Here is a 20,303-nt window from a genome sequence, read left to right as displayed (position 1 = left end):
TCGTCTGATGTGGTCGTTTGTGCTGAGGATTACTTTTCTCTTTCAAGGTCCAGTGGTTGTGTGACAGAACACAAAAGAACTGACGCCACCATTTTCCTGTTTGCAGTAGCGTCGTGAAAGTCAAAACAGCGGGGCCATGTTTTGAAGAGAATGGGGATGACACCGGTGGCTCCTCGGGGCTCAGGGACAGCTGAGACTGCGGTGATGTGAGGCGATGATCTGCCGCCTCGTGGAGCCGCCACCAGGTGTCAGTGTGGGGTCGCAAGTGGGGCCCTGGTCCTGGCGTGGTGGGGAGAATGATGAGTGTCAACAGTGCTGAGCACTACAGGTGTATGTCAGGCTCAGGTGGCAGTAAATCATGGGCTGTGATCTCACTCTCCAGCTCCCTCGCTCCCTTATTCTCAGTCCAGCTGCCTCCTGTCTCCTGCAGCAAAAGGCACCTTTCTTTTAACCGTTGCAATTTCTATGTGTCACTTGAGAAATTATGTCTATATTAACATGCACGATAAAAGTATGACAAATATATGTCTTCCTGCATATTTGACCTAATGGGATTTATAAATCTCACATTTTTCCTGCACGTTTCAGCAGAACTGATGCTGTGACAGCGGTTTATACATTATTAATTCCCTGGTGTTTGCTATGTATTCACCATGACTGTTTATAGCATTAGTTTCCAGGGTGCAATTTTGCAGCAACCTGCGGCATAATTACCCCACAGCACCTTCGTTTAATCCTCCACACACATGCATACACACACACACACACACACACATAGGTAGGTACTGCTGTCTTTCTATATGTCTGCAGGTCTTATTTCACCCAGAGTCAGATTTCATATTGAATTTTGTGCCTCTTTGAGAGACTCCTTTCATCAGACCGTCTACTCCAGTGTTTACAAACACAACAGATTAAGCCAAAAGCTTCAATTTACAACAATGAACAGACTTTGAAATATATGTGGGAATGAGCACCGGCTCGGTATTTTTTTATGCTCATTTAAAACCCCTTTCATGTGTCATGACTTCAGCCTCCTCTATTATTATAACCATTATTATTAGCCATTAATGCTTTCTTGCAAAAGGAGGGGAGAGGGTGGAGGAGTCTGAGTCGAGCTTAAAGGGAGCGACTGAGGGAGAGAGTGAAGGGGGGGGGGTGACAGTAGGACCATCGATAGAAGGAGCAGAGAGCCGGAGGAAGGGAGGGGATGGTGGTGATGTGTATATAGGTCACTAAATCAATGGGAATCAGGTTTTTGAGGGGGAGAGAAGGGGGGTATTTATAGATACCAGAGGAGACAGATGCATCAGTGACAGGCACAATGATGCCGGGGGCACAGGAGGGGAGAATCTGGGAATAGGCTGTGGTCAAATTAGTCGGCAGAAAATTCTCCTAACAAATGGCAAAAGATTCTCAATGCTAAACGAATGGCGTGGAGTGCAGTGCAAAACAAAATATAATCAAATGGAAATCACTGCGGGATGCTTTGAGCAAATTACCTTCCAAGCTCTATTGACAAAACGCAGGCAAACTGTTAGTTGCGATATTGCAAATGCGCGGGGGCATTTGCATCTTCAGTCCTGCTCTGCTCACATCCCATTGAATTGTAATCTGTGATATGAGGGAGTCACGTGCCTGAATGGAATATCAGTCTGTTTTGCATGCTGGTAAGGAGAACGTGTATATTTATATAACTCAGGCAGAGTGTGAGCTGCTGAGTGGCTGTGAAGTTCAATAAAAGCATTACGTTTCAATTTTTTTTTTAACCTTTTCCAACAAAATGGCAAAGAGGATTCGTGCTGTGTTATTAATAACTGTCAAGAGTTTATCCCATTTATTTAATAATGTTCAATGTCTCAGTCCAATAGCTTCAAGTGACAAGGAGTCCCGTCACGAATTGGAAATTTGTTCTCAGAACAAGAAGGAAAAATAATTGAAGAAATTGTTTTAAATTGGCTTCTGACAGGATTTTTTCCCACTGGGACTAAGTCAAGGTCATGGACAGACTGTTCCTCCTCCGCTGGCGGGGCTGTCGATGTGTGATGCAAGACAAACTGAATAAATAATCTACATCTCACTTCTGCATCATAGAGAGGATCTGCCCAGCAGTCACATTAGCTTTCATCACAAACTGGCAGGACGCACTCATTTACTCTCTGAGAGCTCTTAGTCTCTGGCCTGTTCCTAATAATGTGATCTGCACACTTTCATAGGGCAGTGTCCTGAACATGAGACCATCAGATGAGTGTGTATGCATAAAGAATTGGGATGTGGATATGCAGCAGGTGGAGCATTTATAGATGAAGTGTCAGGACCAGATGGTTTCTTCCTTATGTCACTGTTTAAAGACATTAAATCAGAGCGTTTATAAGATTTTATAAATTGATCCATTAAAATGTGTCATTGAGACCACACAGCATGTTGTGGCTCTAATGACTCATTTGTCATCTTGATTTAAGAGATCAAACGGTTTTTATTTTTCTCTTTGCAATTGTAGTTTAATATGATACATAGGGAGATCATCCTTATAACATTTTTTATGACACCTTATATAAATCAGGGAAAACGAATATAAAGGCTGGAACTGGCCAGACATTGTCTTTTTTGCTTTATAATTTATGTGGTATTAATATTTTGGGGAAATCATAGCTAATTTAATTTTACATAAGGAAACCAATGATCATACAGTAAAATATAATACATTTGATAGATTAAACAACAACAGTATACTTGGCAGCTAATGGTTCATTGAGCAGGTATCATAAATACTAAAAAGCAATGATGAACCCGATCAACCTGTCCAGGATGTACCCTGCCTCTCTCCACCCCACCATCCCTGACCCTTAAAGGACAAGCTGTACAGTTTAAGTTTATGTTTCATATTTTGTATTTTAACATCCTTGAAGCAGGGCCGTAGCCTTAAATCAGCGAGGTCCAAGGTGTGGGGGGTGTTAGTTAGTCAGATTTCTACATGCAAGAAACCTCTTTTATAGGTGTTTGAAATGTAAATATGAAATAACAAACAACACATTTGAACTTAAGTAAGCTCGCACCTGTCACTGAGACGTTTTCAACTATTGATTTTTTAAATCAAGGTGTTTCATACTTAGGATTTTATTTTAGCCTTAAAAACATTGACCTCTATAAAGGTGTCCTCACGGCTGTAAGTAATGTAAAGTTAACTGATTATGCTACTCATACATGAATGCACTTAGTGCACTTTACTGGGTACTCGATAATTACACATTGTGAAGAGGTTTCCAGTTACCTCATGTAACTTAAAAATGAGAAAAAACCAATGCACTATCATGGATCATGAATGACATGAGGCTGCAGCAGATCGTGCAGGCGGGGAAGATTCATAACACAGCTGCAAAAGTCACTTTTCCCCATTTTGTCCTCTGAGCCACAGTGAACCGCTGCTTATTAGAGAGAGAGAGAGAGAGAGAGAGAGAGAGAGAGAGAGAGAGAGAGAGAGAGAGAGAGAGAGAGAGAGAGAGGAGGGGGAGGTAGGGAGAGAGGGAGGCAGTCAGAGAAAGAGAGAGAGAGAGAGAGAGAAGAGAGGAGAGGGAGGGAGATAGTGAGAGTCTCAAACTGGTGAGCCCTACCTATCCGCTAGGAGGAGAGGAGACGCTGCTGAGGAGCAACACAACAACAATACAGCGACTACTACAAACCACATCAGCGGAGTTCGCGGTCTGCACGCCGGAGGAGTGAGGAAGACAGCGGCCGTCGCACCTGGCTCCAAGAGAACCCACAGCCATGTATCTGAACAGAGAAGAGGACAGCGGCAAAGGTAAGAGGAGGAGCCCCCCCCCCGACACTTTCAAGGTGTTTCACATCTGACCCCGCGGTTCTTTTTACTATGAGGTGACATGACAAGGTGGGGACGCATCCTCACACATCCGCACGTTTGGACTATCCTTTGATTTTTCCTTTGATTGTCCTCTGGCAGGGTCCGGTGCTGTTGCTTGACAAAGTGAGGGCTGTCATTATGTAATAATAGTGCAGTTAATTGCCTCCCTAGGTGGATGCTTATCATTCACCCCCGAAATCCTGCATTTAGTCCATTGGACCGATTAGCGGTGCAAACACACGAGGAGCCACTTATTTATCTTTTTGTGCATTTGCCTCGCGCTCACGTCCCCGCGCGTTTCCGTGCCCACGCGAGGGCAACAGACGCGCAAGGTCAAAGCCGTTTAGCCACAAGGAAAGCCAAGTGGTACCCGGGTTATCCACGGGGCTTTACGGCCACATGCGAATAAAGGGGGCTGCAGCTTATTAGTTGGACGGAATGGGAGAGCCGTGCATCGGCGAGAGAGGGGTGATACCGGGCGAAGGGAGGGGGGATACAAAGCAGGCATATTTGAGTAATCTCTCCCACGTGTTTTTGAGGCGTGATTTCTCCCCCTCATCATCATCATCATCATCGGGCGCCCACAAACACAACCCCGACCCGAGAACCTCCTCCCTCCTCCTCTTCCCTCAGCCGCTCCGACCGTGGAGCGTCAAATAACTCCGAAAAACGATCATCACCGTCTCTGAAAAAATCCTCAGGTTACACGAGAGAAAAAAACACCTGCTGCTAAACCGAGGACCCGGAGGGAGGAGGGGGGAGGACAGGATGTGGGGATTGGGGGGCTGGTGTTAAAGAGCAAAAAGGCAGAGTGGGAGGGGCCGTCGTTTTTTATTTTTTTGGTTTCATCTCCCTGTGATGTGAGATAATGTGATCTCATCACACACGGACAACAACATGTTACTGTACAGGGAGGATGCGTGCGAGCAGCAGCATCAGGGAGCTGGGGAGGGGACCGAGCCTTAAGAAACAATGATGCAAGTGAGAGCAGCATATGGATGTGAGGTGGGGAATAACAATAAATAAATAAAATAAGTATATATAAATAGTATAGAAAAATAGTATATCCAGAGATTAATATTAATCTATAAGTATCCAACCTTTCGCAGGTTTTGTTGAATTTACAAGTATAAACTGGATGAGTCTGTTTGGCTGCCTTACAAACTCTCAGAGTTATGGATTATGGCTACATAACTTCGATCAATTAGTCAATCATAAATTAGATTTTTTTATAGCTCATATTCACAAATTGTAATTGTTTCCTAGGGCTCAAAAAGGGAAAGATCCTCCGCCCCTAACCCTCGACAAGAGTCAGGAAAAACTACCCAAAAATAAAGTAGAAACCTCAAATTTTCCACGATGGACAGAAGTGTTAATAGAGTCTGTGTGTAGCTGAACACATCAACAAATTTACAATAATGACAATGTTTAAAGTATTTATGCATAAGAATTTGTCCGATAGAAATGAAGGGAGCAGCAATGACAATTGAAATTGTGGAGTTATTGCCAGTAATGGTAGGCATATTGTATATCAAGTAGGCTTCTGTTAATCATAGTCCACGATCAGCTGTCGCCACGATTATGATCCATAACCACCATCCATGATCGGGATCCACCATCATGATCCACAATCCACCATTATGAGCCATGGTCAACTGCCACCATGATCACGATCCTCCATCCACCGTCAGGATCTCTGATCGCGATCCAGCGTCAGGATCTATGGTCCACGATCACAATCTACCAGCCACCATCAACTTGTTGTCTCTATGAACAGTTTCTGGATGTAAATATACAGACTCTATAGGTTAGGGAAAACATTTTCAGGCTAGAAACTTTCCGGTTTGTGTTTCTAGTTCGACCAATCATATTTGACCAGGCAATCTATGTGGAGAACAAAAAGAGGTGAAACCTATAGACCAAAATCTGGCTATTCACTTAAAAAATGTCAGTAAAGTATAACCAAAATGTTCTCTGGTTCTATAACATGTACAGTATCACTGTTAGTGTTTTGTGTTGAGACACGCTGTTGAAAAATTGTCCGTCAAATGATTGGCTGTTGCCCCCTGTGGGAATTTGTCATCAAACAATTGCAGAAGGGCGCCGAGATTAGTTGTCATGTAATCGCCAAACATTTAATGGTTGTTTGTTTTATCTACACGTTGAAAATATTAACTAGAAAATAATATATATTCCATAAGCAATTATTTTGGTGAATCAAAAACTGATTTGTAAATATTATTATTTTCTTTTCAAGTAGCTTAAATGACCCAGCTCGCTAGTTTTAGACTATTTCAGATAGCTTTGTGGATGTTTTAAGTTTTTCTATCAAGAATTATGGTCTGTAGCCTTCACTTTGGCTGTTTCAAGTTGTAAAGGAGACATGATATGTTCCATTCATAGCCAAGGGAAGGTGAGTTTACTACATTGCATTTTTTGTTATGATAGCAGCAGGGCCCTAAGGGCTGGTTGGTTGATTGATTTTTAACACTTGTTTCGGTTGCTACAAAATTTTGTTTGTTGCTTTAGTTTATTGTAAAGTCAAAATGTTTACCCCCAATGCATGCTAGCATTCCCCCAAATGCTAGCATGCTAACACACTTAACTGAGCTGGTAAATCTGACAAACATTACGTGCTTAACACCAACATGACATAATACTGTCATTGGAGCATGACGTCATTACTGTTTACTTGGCTCCAAGCACAATTGTGGCTAAGCATGGCATCAGCGGGGCTACCTTTCTTTTCTTGTTGAAGGTCAGAGAGGAATACAAAAGGATATTTTTAGATCACATCAGAGTGTATAGTGTTTGGGACGTCATGACTCAAGTCGTTTTCCAACACGTCACAACAAGTCAAAAATTACAGTTTGATATGCGACAGTTCCCTTTACAGCTTCATGCTTGGTGGTGGGCAAGGTAGAAGAATCCTGTGTGAATATGTTGTAAAGTGAATGCACCTGTAAAAGTTGTCAGACTCTGTGATGCTTCGGCCCAGGTTGAGACGAAAGGCCTATTTCAGGTATTTTATTAGTCTGCGAGTAATTTTTTAGTGTCGTAACTTGGCTGACTACCAATTGGCTGGCTCTGCTCTTTTAAGTAAGGAACTCAGTGCCCGATAGACACACCTTTAATTGATTTATGTGAATGGGTATTCCTTTCTTCGACGGGTGTTTTCCCCTGGTGTGCCTTTTAAATTCACTCGCGTCTCAAGGTGGAGTGGCAGGGAGAGGGAGAAAGATCTACCTGGGTCATATCGATTATGGCCTCGGAGGATTAAAGGGGAAGAGGACAAACAGGTTGGTCATACCTGAGTCGGACAGTCAGACAAACTGCAGCCATACACTGTCAAGTGAAAATCCAAAATAAGACCTATTCTGAGCTTAAGAAAATAAGTCGTCTGGTAAAGGAAAGATATGGCACCCTGTTATTGTCTCTTCAGACTGACGGTTAAATGGTTCTTTATTTATGTGCACTGGAATACATTCAACAACTCTCTCAACTATTTACCCGGTCGTTCAAAAAGCAGCAGAATCAAGCACCTACAGAGATTGACTGAAGGACCTTAACAGGAAGCTTGGGGATGTCTTGTTCATCCAGTGCACATACAGACACATTTTCTTAATTATTGAAATTTAATTGTGAATTGTGAAGTTGAAGAATACATAGGTTATCTGTAACTCTGGTAATCAATAACACTGTGACAAAGGGTAAAGTAATAGAAACAAATTCCAGTTCTGCATTTATCACTGTATTGTTGGTTTTGGCAACAGACTTTACAGTTTGAGACTAAACACTTAAACAGAATAAACCTTGATTCAGGGTATTTATATGTAAATATATGTATGTAAACACTAGATGTTTAACTAATTAAACACAGACAAACTGAAAAGAAGAGCATGCTGATATAGGAAGTTCTTGAAATAACAGTAAATTACTATTTAGAAAGTTAAAATTCTTAAGGTGTAGGATATAGTGTACATCTTCATAGTGTGCAGTTAATGATGATGTTCATTATAGGCTAATCTGCCAACAATATTCTGAGTCTATTGATTTTATTTAATAAAATGTTAGAAAGTAGTAAAAAGCCACAGAGCCACAAGGGGACATTCTTTGTGTCCCAGAGATATTCAGTATACCTTTATATTGACTGAAATTATTATTCCCTGGTCATTTATTTATTGTGTCTACATTTTTTGTTCTAGAATACAAACATGATCATCATATCAGTGCCAACGTTAAGCTAATTAATGACAACATTATTATCGTGATTAATTACTAGAATAGGTAACAATATGAGGTGACTGGCTTTTTTATGTGTTTTCAGACTCGATAGTGTCTGTTTCTCCTTTTGAAACCGTTACTAGCAAGAGAGAGAAATCTATCAGGCAGGCGGCATCATCACCTCATGCACAAGATGAAGAACGTCTCAGCTTTTGAAATGTCTCAGCCGCGCAGTCCGTGGAGATTGACTTCTACTTGCACTTCAGGTTTTTCAGCTGGATTCAGGGACTGAGACGTGGTGCAGTTTTTAGCTTGACAAACAGCAGGGGACCCGTGAATGAAGAGCGTTCCAACTATCGATGAATGCTTTGATGAAGTGACTGTATAGATTGGTTGGACAGGAACTGATGCCTTTATTGATCGATTGCACCAAGGGTATTAGGTGAGGGTTATAGGTGTGGGATACACACATTCAAAGAGGGAACCTGTGGTAGAAGGACTTCATGTTTTATGCATGTAATCAACCTACATCTGTACATAAGAGGTGGATCAGTAAGACAGCTTCATGGCCTCTCTCGGGGAAGCCACATCAACTCAGAGCAGTTTCCCTCTTGGCTTGTGTCTATTAAATTGTCCAATTCAGTCTTGTGAAGGATAAAACTCAACAATACCCAGCTGTAATAAAGAAATCAGTGTAAAGTTTCACTTGTTTTCTCTGCAGCATAAAGTATTAACTTCCTGTACATCGACATGTTGTCATCCCTCTTCTGTCTGTGGTGCTAAATCTCATGACAGTTTGGGACGAATCTCAGGGACAAGTTTTTCTAAATCTATTTGATGTGTGGTCCTGTTCTCTGTCTGGCAGCCCACAGTACACTACCAGTCAAATATAATATTTAGTAACACTGTCAGACTCGCTATTGATTTAGGTTGATGCTGGCCTCGAGTTTGGGCCAGAGTCCAAACCTCTGGCCAGGACTACAATTCTAAATGACTCAAGTTTGGCATGTGAAGCCTGGACTAAGAGAGCTCCTCAGGTAGAGCTGTTTGTTTTTGGCATCTGCAACTTAAAAGGATTACGCAACCAGCAGTAGCTATAATCTAATTCATTAAGAAATGTACACCACGAATATTAAAAACTTTGAAACATAAATTGACTGCCCTTTTTGCTTTACAGTACTCTTTAAAGATTTGGCAGTATCTGCCCACTGCTTTGATTCAAACTCAATCTCAGCTATTGGAGGCGTTGCCATGAACATTTTGTACAGATATTCATTATCCCAAGAGGATCTGTTTCAATAATTTTGGTGATCCCTTAATTTCTGCTCAAGCATCACTGTCAGGTCATAATTTTATTTGCTTGATAATTTGTTTTATGAATACACATCCACAAAACCAATTACATTCCCATCACTATCAGCTGCCAAGTGCTAATTAGCTAATGTTAGCATGCTAACATCCTAAATTAAGATAAGTAAACATTAACATCAATATGTTAGCATTCAGACATGAGCATGCTGTGTGAACCTCACAGAGCTGCTGCAGTGGCTGCTTTATGAGATGAAATCAAGCTGGATCTGTTGTAGCCTTGACGGCAGATCGACATATGTCTTTGTGCACATATATGTATTGTTCCAGAGTTGTGGTCCGATCCTTTGTAAAAGGGTGATTTACTTAAAAATGTTTCATGTAGTGGTGTCCTGGTCTCCTGTGGATTCAAAGTTGTGTCTTTTCTGGTCTGTAAAAACAATGGATTCAGTTTGAAACTACTTTTAGACATTTGGGTAGAGTTTAAATTAGCTGTTAGCTGACCAGTCAAGGTCAGGCAGGTTGAGGTTTAACCTGAAGTTATTAAAAATTTAAGCATTGAGATACTGAGTAACTTTTTGGGAATATTTAGTGCGATAAGTTTGACTCACAAATAACAAAGTGAGAAACGTTCACCTGTGTGGTGTCAGCTTGGAAGAACATTATTTTGTTTGGGAAAGAAAGACTTTCCAAGACTACTTTATTATGTCTTTACATTTTTTTTTTTTTTTTTTTTTTTAATTATTTCCCTCATTTCGAAGTGATAACCCATTAACTATTATGAATATTTCTTCAAAGGAGGTTATTTTGTCACCCCTGTCCGTTTATGTCTTTGTTTATAAGCAAGATTAAACCAAGCCGACCTATCAGACGACCACAAAATATGTAGGAAGGATGCAACATGAGTCCAAGGAAGAACCCATTAAATGTTGGTGCAGATACAGGAGGGCAGATCCAGGATTCTTTTTTACTTTCTTTAATCTTGTGAGTGGGAATAAGGGAACTGATGTATATGTGGGTATGTAATTTGGTGCAGCCTGATTGAATTCCAGTGGACTGTTGGGCCTTGGTGGATGTAGTGCTCTACAGTGTCTCTCTAGTTTAATTGTGTTTACTCAAAGTTGCTGTGATACTTCGGTGGAGTGGAAGCTGCCCTGGAGTAATGACATCCCACTTATGTAGCTCAGTAAAGGGAGGGAAGGGATCTTGCTCATCTAGGTTTGGGTTTTGGAGCACACCACACTCCAGACAGACACAGTTTTGGAGATAGGAGTCCTGAAGCCCACCCTTACATACCCATATTTCCCCATACTGATTGTGGAGCTAATGCAGACAAGTGACAGGATGCCTGCTGATACAGTTACTTGGGCTATTCCAAGTTCTTTGAGTCGTTTATATGCTAATCACACATCCCTGCATGGCGGAGCATATTCCCTGCTCCTTGAAGTCACCATACCCCCTAATGAAAAGGCCTTCATTAGGCCTGGGGTCTTGACAGTTCTTGTTGCACAAGCCCGGTGGTCCCTGACAATTCTTGGTATGCATCAAAGCATTTTAACTGCTCGGGAAATGAAATGAAAAATGGAGGGAATTTGGTCTTTAACGCGGTGTGACGTGTAAGTGTCAGCCGAAGACTGTGAGTTCCTAACCTCTTTGTTATTATTGCCCTGTAGAAATTGAAGATGTCCCTCTACTTCATGGCTGTTTTGCTAATGTGGGATGGGAAATTATTTTATTTGGGGGGGGGGGGGGGGGGGGGGGTTGCCGTGCCAGTCTTATAATGTCCATGCCTTTTAGAGCAAGGTGAATTGAAAAAGAGATGGATGCTGGGAGTAAAGAAATTGCTGTGAGCTGAGCGGCCGCATTCAACAAGCCTATATTTCAGTGATCAAAGATTACTGGAGATATGAATTCATGATGCCCTCTATTTTCTCCACTAATATAATTAAAGCTGCTGCAAGCTGGTCTGTTGTCCTACAGCGTGCTGAATTGATATCAGATGTATTATAGGTGAAAATGTAGAAATCCAAAGTCTGAATTAAACGCATTCCATTCAGTCTGTGAGCTTCACAGATTAAGGGAACACAATCGCAGTAGAGACCTTTAGATTTGTAAGGTGTATAAATCGGCGTTTAATTGTAGAGTGTGCAGTAGATCCCTGCGTCTCTTCAGCTTAAGTTTATTTATCTATGAATGAATAGTCAAACGGTTAACAGCTCCAATTTATTAAACAGATGGATGTTATCGACTGAGCAATTGGGAGAATTCTCCAGGATCACTGGAGTCACAGGAACAGGCTACAATGCTGCGACGGAGGCAATTAGATGCCTTTGTAGGAGCACCTGCAATGAAAGTGGGATTGGACCTGCTGCTTCTTGGATCCTCTGAGAAAGCTCGTCTTCCTTCCCCCCGCTGGAGCAGGAAGCCGTGTCAGCTGATTAGAGCTGAACGTCTAATCACGCTTTGAAATATAATGAAAATAAAATCACATTTGTGAAGAGATAAAATGAGTAATTAGCTTAATTTTTATTGATTCACCTGCAACTTCGTTTGAAAAACATTGACTTACATAATATAAACCAGATTTATTACTATTTAATTACCCTTATTGATAGCAGTTTACTGTAAAGCACACAATTTTATATATTATTAATACATACAAAAGGTATATACGTTTGTAACAAGAAGGTTCTTGGTTTGAATCCCGGTTTGGCGGGAGCGCTTCTGTGTGGAGTTTGCATGTTTTCCGTCTATAGCTTCCTCCCACAGTCCAAACACATGCAGATCGGTGTTAATTGGAGACTTTGGCCGGGGCCAGGGGGCACTGGCAATAAGCGGTATAGATAATGGTTGAATGGATCATTAATGTACAGTTTTTTTTTGTATTAAATAACTCATTACCCTGGTCTCCACATGTAGGTGCTGTGGGAGTTAGTTGACAGATATATAAATAGACTCTTGTGTCTGCTTTCAACTGCATTATTGTATGTTTTATGGACTTTAGTAAATGTTTATATGCTGTAAATGGATGTTAAATAGGGATACTTAAAGTGAAGTGTTAGCAGCTTGACCACATATTGAATAAATGATGGAAGTCCTGTTTTATTTGAAATATATGATGGGAAATAATATCCATTCAGCAGACTTGTTGATGCACCTCTGTAGAGCTGGAGTTATTTGTATGCCTGACTCTCTCAGCCTACTGGATCGGAGAGGAGGGGGGAGGTCTTTCACTTCTCCTTCCTCTGCCATCTTCTGTCCCTTCCGCCTCTGTGCTGGGAAGGAGAGGAAAAAAAGAAGAAGAAAAAAAAAGGCTGTGCCGGTTAACATCAGCTGGCCGGGGGAAGAGTGATGGAAGGCAAGAGGTAGAGAAACAGGCGATGGAGTGGAGGCGAGCGTGAAAAGATGGAGAGAGCAGGGAGAGACAGAGGGAGAGAGGCAGAAGCAAAGAACAAGCCCTGGAGTGCTAGCTAGTCAAGGTCACTCAGAGGAGAGGAGGGCCTGCCTGTGTGTGTGTTTGTAAAGGGAACCAGTGAGGATGGGAGGCCTACATATAGTGAAGAATGAAGGGTTAGTGACAGCGGATTGGTTCAGTCTGGAATAGGGTATTATGGGGAGGGATAAAGAAAGGAAGCAGAGGAAGGAAACAGAAGAAGCCAGAGATAACAGGAGTGTGAGATATGGCTTCATAACACTCTCCTAATGCCTAATACTCTCTTCAACTCTGTGATTGTGACAGGAGGGACTTCATACATTCGTAACTTTGAACATGTTTGACTTAAACTCGGAGGCAGAGCTGGTAAATCTGTTATTTACATGGTTCCACTGCATCGTGATGTGTGTGCAGCGAATGTTTCCATGGATGCTGTTGCATAACACTCCCCATCTTGTTGTGTTGATCCTTGTTCTCTTCATGGTCTCGTTCTCTTATTCTCTCTGTATCCACCACTCGATGACCTCTGCCGTGTCGTTGCGTCTCCCGCCTGTCACTAGGTGCCACGATGCGTTTTGTTAAGAGGATGTGTTTTAGGAATAAAAAGCTGCAGCTCCGCAGGTGCATTTATAGTTTTTCCCTGAAAGATGCACCGAAGAGGACACTGTTAATCCCAGCCAGAGAACTTGCTCTAGTTTTGATTAGTGGCGGAGAATGGGGTGAATTACGTAATACATATCCCGCCGCTTGTCATCTTATAGGATGAAGTGTTTTGAAAGCGGGATCGAGGTTTGCTGAGAAAAATTCATTATTCAGGTTTTTTTTCCTTCCAGCAGAACACGGGGAGTCACTTGGAAATGTGATCACTGCTGTCTCTTCAAACATATTAGCCCTGTTTGCGTCTCACACCCGGGAGAGATTGTGAGTGTGAGCAGTTGTCGTATTGTTGCGGAGCACCAGTTTGCTGTTGTAAAAGATCTGAGGTGGCTCGGGCGCCTGCAACACAATCTGCGGAGCAAATTGTTGCTTTGTTTGCAGGAGGTTAAGGGTTCATCCCCGTAGGTGGCCTCCCCCTGAGGTTGCTCACAGTTATTGTTTTAGATAACGTCTCTGTCCTAATTTATTTATGCTACGTTGATGCAGTTTTGCTTAAATTTTGAGAAGAACTTCTCTTTCCCCCACTCTGTGATTCTAAAATGCAATCACCACCACTAATCCTCACATTAAACCTCCAGTGGTCACACAATCGCATTCAGCCGAAGACGCCCGGCAAATTCTGGGCAAATGATCCTGTTGACAGACATCATTACCATTTCGTAGCGTAATTACTCTTTCCACACCATGATTTTACCCAGATACAGAGTAAATGCTTTTTGAAGTAATGGGTTCAAAGCCTTTTGCCAGCTATAGGCAGCAATTATCCTCATCTTAAACAGACCCTGTGGAGCTGACCTGCAGTATGACCTGGTGTTTAAATGACCCTGAACATCTTTACTTTTATTTCACAGCAGAAATAATAGAGACGGGGCTAGGACATGAAAGTTAAGTATGCAGCTTAAATCAAAGCAGGGACACTCCTAGTATAAGTACATGTAACTCATAGCATCTTAACCAATTATCCACAAGGGTCTCTATCCTTAACTTTAACTGAGATAAAACTCTGGCAGTCAGATTGTGCTGCTTCAAACTGCATTGATGACACAAACTGCATTGACGTTTGCTGAGGCCCAACAGTCCCCAGAAATGTTATCAAGCTGCACCATTTCACACACTCACAAAAACACACTCTTAGAAAATGGTAAGAAGTTTTTAACAAACGCCTGTATTTGCACCAAAATGTAATGAGTTTGGTCAAGTATTTGTTGCGTAATCGCACTTACAAACAAAACAACCAACCGACAAACGGGACAGGGGTTGGAAACATAAGTTGGACAGGTCGTCCACTAACCATAAGTTCGGTGGTTCGATCCCTGGCTCCTCTCGTCTCCATGTCAAAGTGTCCTTGGGCAAGATACTGAAACCCAAGGCGCCCTAATTGCAGTGTGTGAATGGTGTGTGACAGAAAAAGCTAAGTTGTTTGAATGTGTGTGTGTGTGAACGCTGCTTGTGTAAAAAGTGCCTTATAAATACAGTCAATTTCACCATCTTCCCAAATGTAAGGTAGATTACTTCATAGTAACATTGGGTCAGTGTCAGGTCACCAAAAAGCCATTTATCGTAAGGGTTTAGTTGCAGGAAGACAGGAAGGAAATTGCAGGTATTTTCCGATTTTCTCATAAAGGGTGTGTTTGTACAGGAGGAGCATCACGCCGTTTGCAGTACACCGTGTTCCACAACTTGCGTGTGTGTGCCGGAGCACTGATGTGTGTGTGTAGCCTCTCTGTCTCTTGGTATTTAGCAAATAAATGTGTGATTTTTGTGTGAGCCACCCTGTATCTGGCAAGGTAGTCAGACTGACAGATTGGGCTGTATGAGTGCCATCTCTCCTTGGCTTGGCTGCCTGAGCGTTTCTCCCTCGTTCCTCCTTCCTCCCTCTGTCTCATCTCCCCGCTGCCCTGCTTCAGTGGTGACCAGCAGGCCAGGGGATATTGCTCCCTCGTTGGCCTTATCGAGCTAGCTGTTTAGCTTCGCCCTCTCCCCGGATTAAGTCCACTCACTGTTCCATAACCTGCAGCTACAATACCTGATGGATGCACCATCCCGGTCTGTGCTCGATACAGGGGAAGGTATAGCTCGTGGCAGCGTGAGGTATAGATGCCAGAAAGGTGTCAGCCAGCGCTCTGTGTTTTCTCGCATTACTCTCTTCCATTAGAGCTGGTTGTGGGTGGATATAGTGTCAAAACACACACAGATACTGTAGATTATGGAGAACCGAGTGGCATTGTTTTGCAGGAGTGATCAAAGGGAAGCTGGGTGATGACTGGGATTCAACAGAGTGATTGTGGGTGTTTGTGTGTGTGTGTGTTTGTGTGTTTAGGGAGAGTTCACACACTCTTCACAGTCATTGCTTTTACTCGACAATAATAGAAAGATAGACTTGTCGGTAACAGCTCCCGTCATGTCCTAATTACGCTCTATTCACTATTCCAAATTTGGTTAAATGAAAACATTTCAGTGGGCACATTAACAAAATGATAATGTTTTACGTCTGCTTTAGCTGTTTTTAGTCATTCGAGGCAGTTAGAGTTTGGCATCTTTCAGGCTTGTGATGCCCCAGTAGTGATACTTGTGGAGAAATCGGCAGGAGGGAGCGTGAGAGAGGAGGAGGAGCACCAGGAGGAGGAGCAGGCAGAGCAAGAATAAGAAGTAATGAGTAAAGATGCTCGGCTACCATTTTCCTTTAATTCTTGATATTGATTTCGATACCTGGACGAGTACCAACCCAATACCAGTGTGATTAGACAGATAACAAATTCTATCATGAGTTTAACAGCTGTATGCTTGTCATATGGCCTGACTCAGATTAAACCTTTTACAAATGCATGATGAGGTTTACTAGTGTTGTTATTGGCAGAAATAGTTCCACCCTTTGAAACAGAAATGTCTTGGATATGGTGCATGTCCTTGTTTTACTTGTGGGACTCTCCAGCCTGAAATATTGCTAAATCCTGGCTAACATTACACTACCGCAAATCACTTCTTCCCCGCGGCTGTTTGGCAGTACAGCGCAACTTTTGTTTTGGAGCAGGGAAGAAAAATTGATTTCCAGGAAAAGAAAATTGCAGTTTTATTTGGGTGAAACTAACATACTTTAAATGTTGTGGTATCGGATTTGTGATTTGCATACTCGCAGATGACCAACAGTATCGCAGGCTTTTACAATTTCTGGGTTCTGATATCAAAACGTCTCTTGGAATAATCAGTAGGGACAGATGAAGCTTCTTCAGAATTTCCTTTATCATTTCCCCCAGATAATGTATGAAAAGCTGACAAACAACAAATACAAAGGCCGACATCTTCAAATCCAAACTCTGATGCACATGCATTATTAGGAAATGGAAAACCTGAGGTTGTACGGGCAGGCTCAGAGGAAATACGGCGGCGAGGGATTTATCAGCTGAATATTTGGCTGAAGAACGGCGATGCTGACCCCAGTCACCGTGTAACTGACCGACAGATGGGAGACTCCATCTACAAAAACAATCTGGGTAACTGTTTTCTTTCTTCTCCCCCTCAAGTCATCTAACTTTTTGTCTGTTGCTGTTGCAAGCTTCATCATCCTGAGTTTGCCTCGACAGCCTCGCTGTGATTTGGTGCGGCTACAAGAGCACAATGAAATGGACGCAAGTAATTGTGCATGCATGGGATCGAGCGGTGGACTCAGTTGAGCTGAGACGCACCAGATTGGGCTGGCTCGTCCAAGCAGCTCATTCCTGATTGGTCTGGGCCGCAAAGCTGAAATGTGCCTTTTGTGCCACTGGTCCACACATCTGGCGTGCCGGGGAAATATCTCCCCGTCTCTTCTCCCTCCCTCTCCTCACTCTCACGCTAACGAACATCAGCGCTTTTCTACACAGATCATATTTCATGTGCGCAACATTCATTGATTAATGCCAACCGCTTTGAGACCCTTCTCAGTGATTATGGCTCTCAGGCTCGGGAGGGGACACTGATCCCCTTAATGAGTCATAAAAGGCGAAGAATTATACACTCCAATAGTCTTGACATTGGGTGATATTTCAATTGGTCACTCACTTTGCGAGTCTTTCCTTTTTTTGTTGCCCACAGAGCTGGCAGACACTCAGATGCCCCCGGACATGCATTTGCACAAGTAAACAGACAAATCTTGACTTTGCACTCCCGTGGTGCGCTCCGTGCACTCGGGATTGTTCGGGCACAGGCAGGATCCTGCTGCACAGCCCAAAAAGCAAACACGCAGGTCAAACACAGAGCTCCCAGAATGCACTGTGGTGCAGCATCGGCTCACTCACCACCGAAATAAGCATGTTGATTACATAATCAAAACAAAAAAGCCAAAAACAGCTATATGATAATTGTCATGCTATCAACCACTGTGCTGACTCTGCAGTGCATCCTGCCTGTGGTGATGCTCCTCGCTGGGTAGTTCTGTTTGTGAGCTGTAATATGAGGCTGATTGTGCTAAATCATATTATCTTTTATGTGATTATCCACTTGATAAGGACGGTAAATTGTTTTCCCACCAGTGACGGTCAGCACACCGAGAGATGATGGAGGTCTCCACTTGTTAATTGAGCTATCATACATGCACGCAGAGGATGTCACAGTATCTGCCACGCACACCATCTTTCCCTGGGGTGTGTGTGTGTGTGTGTGTGTGTGTGTGTGTGTGTGTGTGTGTGTGTGTGTGTGTGTGTGTGTGTGTTCCTCCCTCGTGTTGAAGTCCGCTGCCCTCTAAAACACTGCTTAATTACAGAGCAACAGAGGGAGGAGGTGAGGAGAAAGTGGAAGAAATGAGCAAAAGCCAGAAATAGGGAGGAAGAGGAGGCTTTGTTATGCCTGAAGCTAGAGGAGGTGAAATGGGTGTACGAGAACAGCTGTGTGAAAACAGACGTCAGCGAGGGGAGTGTTCATAATTAGGATTGTTCTAAAGGCAGCGTTTCTTAAAAATCACTGTGAATATTTGATGATCGCCGCACTCCGAGCTCCTCGGCTGAGCGGGCTCTGACTCTGAGGCAAACACACAATGACTGCACATCAGACATGGCTGTGGACTGACAGACATGTGGCTCCCAGCTTCTCGCGTCAGTCTTCTTCCTTCTTAAAGCGCCTGACAAACCTCATTAAGGACTGTTCACGCATGCTCTATTGACATGAGCCATACCAAGAGAGAGTCATGTATGAAACATGAGTCGGGTAAAGGTTATATAGCAGTGCCTATACGTGGATCCATGTACTCTTGGTTGCATTCGCCTTCACCTGTACTCTGTGTGCAGTGGAATAAGTGAGACGCAGTATGTATGGTATTGACGATCTCTCCCATGTGATGTCCTCCATACTGGTGTCCTGTGGGCCCTGGTTTGATAACTGTCGGAAAATTAGCATTCAGTGCACGGCGATATTTGATTCCTCTGTTTCAGCCCAAATCCCTGAACCGCGTTCACCCCCTCTCCTTTACTCCTCTGAAATATTAATATAATGTAAAAGGCTATTTGTATTAAATATTTAATTCTGTCTCATATTTGCATCTCATAACCTGCCACATTACCTTTGACATTTTTTTAACTTTCTGGGCTGGGACAGAATTAGAACAGCAGAGGAGCTGAGGACAGTCGGGAGCGCACACGAGCATGTGGCGTGAGCCGGGAAATCGCTTTGGGAAGTTCAGCGAAAACGGCTCTCGTGTCCTCTCGTGGCTGCTCCAGATTCCTCTTCTCCTACTTCCAAACACAGCACGCCCGTCCCCCGTCTCCCTCTGTTTATAACCCACTGTTTGCAGCAGCACTTTGTGTAATCTGCTCCAGACGGATTTCACAGACTGGATGTGGACCATAGATAGAAAAGTGAAAAAGAGAGAAAGAAATTAACCTAAGGAAGGAGGCACTGTGAGGGGATAGAAAGGGTGGAATTAGGTTGAAGCTTTTCCCCTGATCTTAAAATTATAACCTTGAATATATCACTGTTTTAAAGCCTGGATTTCCTGCCTAACCTGAAGTTTAATATGACGTGCATCTCTTTATGAAACATTTGTTATTCTACCTCCCAAAGAAGGTTAATGGCATTGTTTGTTTGTCTGATAGTTAGCAGCGTTACACAAGAACTACAGGACGGATTACCACAATAAATGGTGGTAGGATGCAGTATGGGTCCGGGAAGAACCCACCACACATTTAGGTGGAGATCCGGATCAGGGGGTGGATCCACAACATTGTGAGACCGGGCGTTATTTTGACGTTTTAACCAATTTCGCAGGGTGTAATTGATGGATACAGTGGGTACTTATTGTTTGAGTATATGGTCATATTCTAGTACGGCATCTTTGAGATATAAAGAACAGTATACAGATATCCATATAATGACACATGTCTTCAGCTGATATAAATGGAGCGAATATTCAGAGTGCTGATCTGTTGTTATTACTGCATGCATTGAGGGGGAAAGAAGATCCAATGTATGCAGTCATTTCAGCATGCTGTTTTAAGTGGCTCGGGGCATCGCTGTGGGAGGTTAAGTTGTCGTATCGGTATCTTACTCAATGCTTCCCCCAATGAATGAACGTTACTCGGCTTTGTTCATTCTTTTTCTACAAAAAACACTGTAAGCTGTTATTGTCATTACATAATGTGATGGGAAGCTGAAAATGTTCCCATGATACTATTGCATTTGAGATAATAATTTAGCGTTTATTAATAACAAATGCATGGTAATGATTGTATTGCTGTCTTCAGTGTGCAAACAAACGTTTAATCAAATACATGCTTGGTTGTTGCGAGTCTTCCTCTGGGTAACAGCAAGTAGACCATTGTAAAAAATTGCCTGGAAATAAGAAACAAGATCCCAGCA

General features: G+C 42.7%; 1 protein-coding gene across 1 annotated transcript in view; it reads left to right on the top strand.

The window, feature by feature from the left end:
• The first annotated feature begins 3,580 nt into the window (after positions 1-3,580).
• Positions 3,581-20,303, top strand: part of syt7a (synaptotagmin VIIa) — a 69,790-nt gene continuing 53,067 nt past the window's right edge. Inside the window, exon 1 of the mRNA XM_053427964.1 lies at positions 3,581-3,796. Within this exon, the coding sequence (XP_053283939.1) occupies positions 3,763-3,796 (34 nt within the window). The 5' untranslated portion in view covers positions 3,581-3,762. The remainder of the gene's footprint in view (positions 3,797-20,303) is intronic.

The sequence above is a fragment of the Pleuronectes platessa genome, chromosome 7 (genome assembly GCF_947347685.1).
Source record: "Pleuronectes platessa chromosome 7, fPlePla1.1, whole genome shotgun sequence".
NCBI lineage: Eukaryota > Metazoa > Chordata > Actinopteri > Pleuronectiformes > Pleuronectidae > Pleuronectes > Pleuronectes platessa.
Note: the sequence above shows the minus strand (reverse complement) of the source record. Positions and strands in the feature narration are given on the sequence as shown.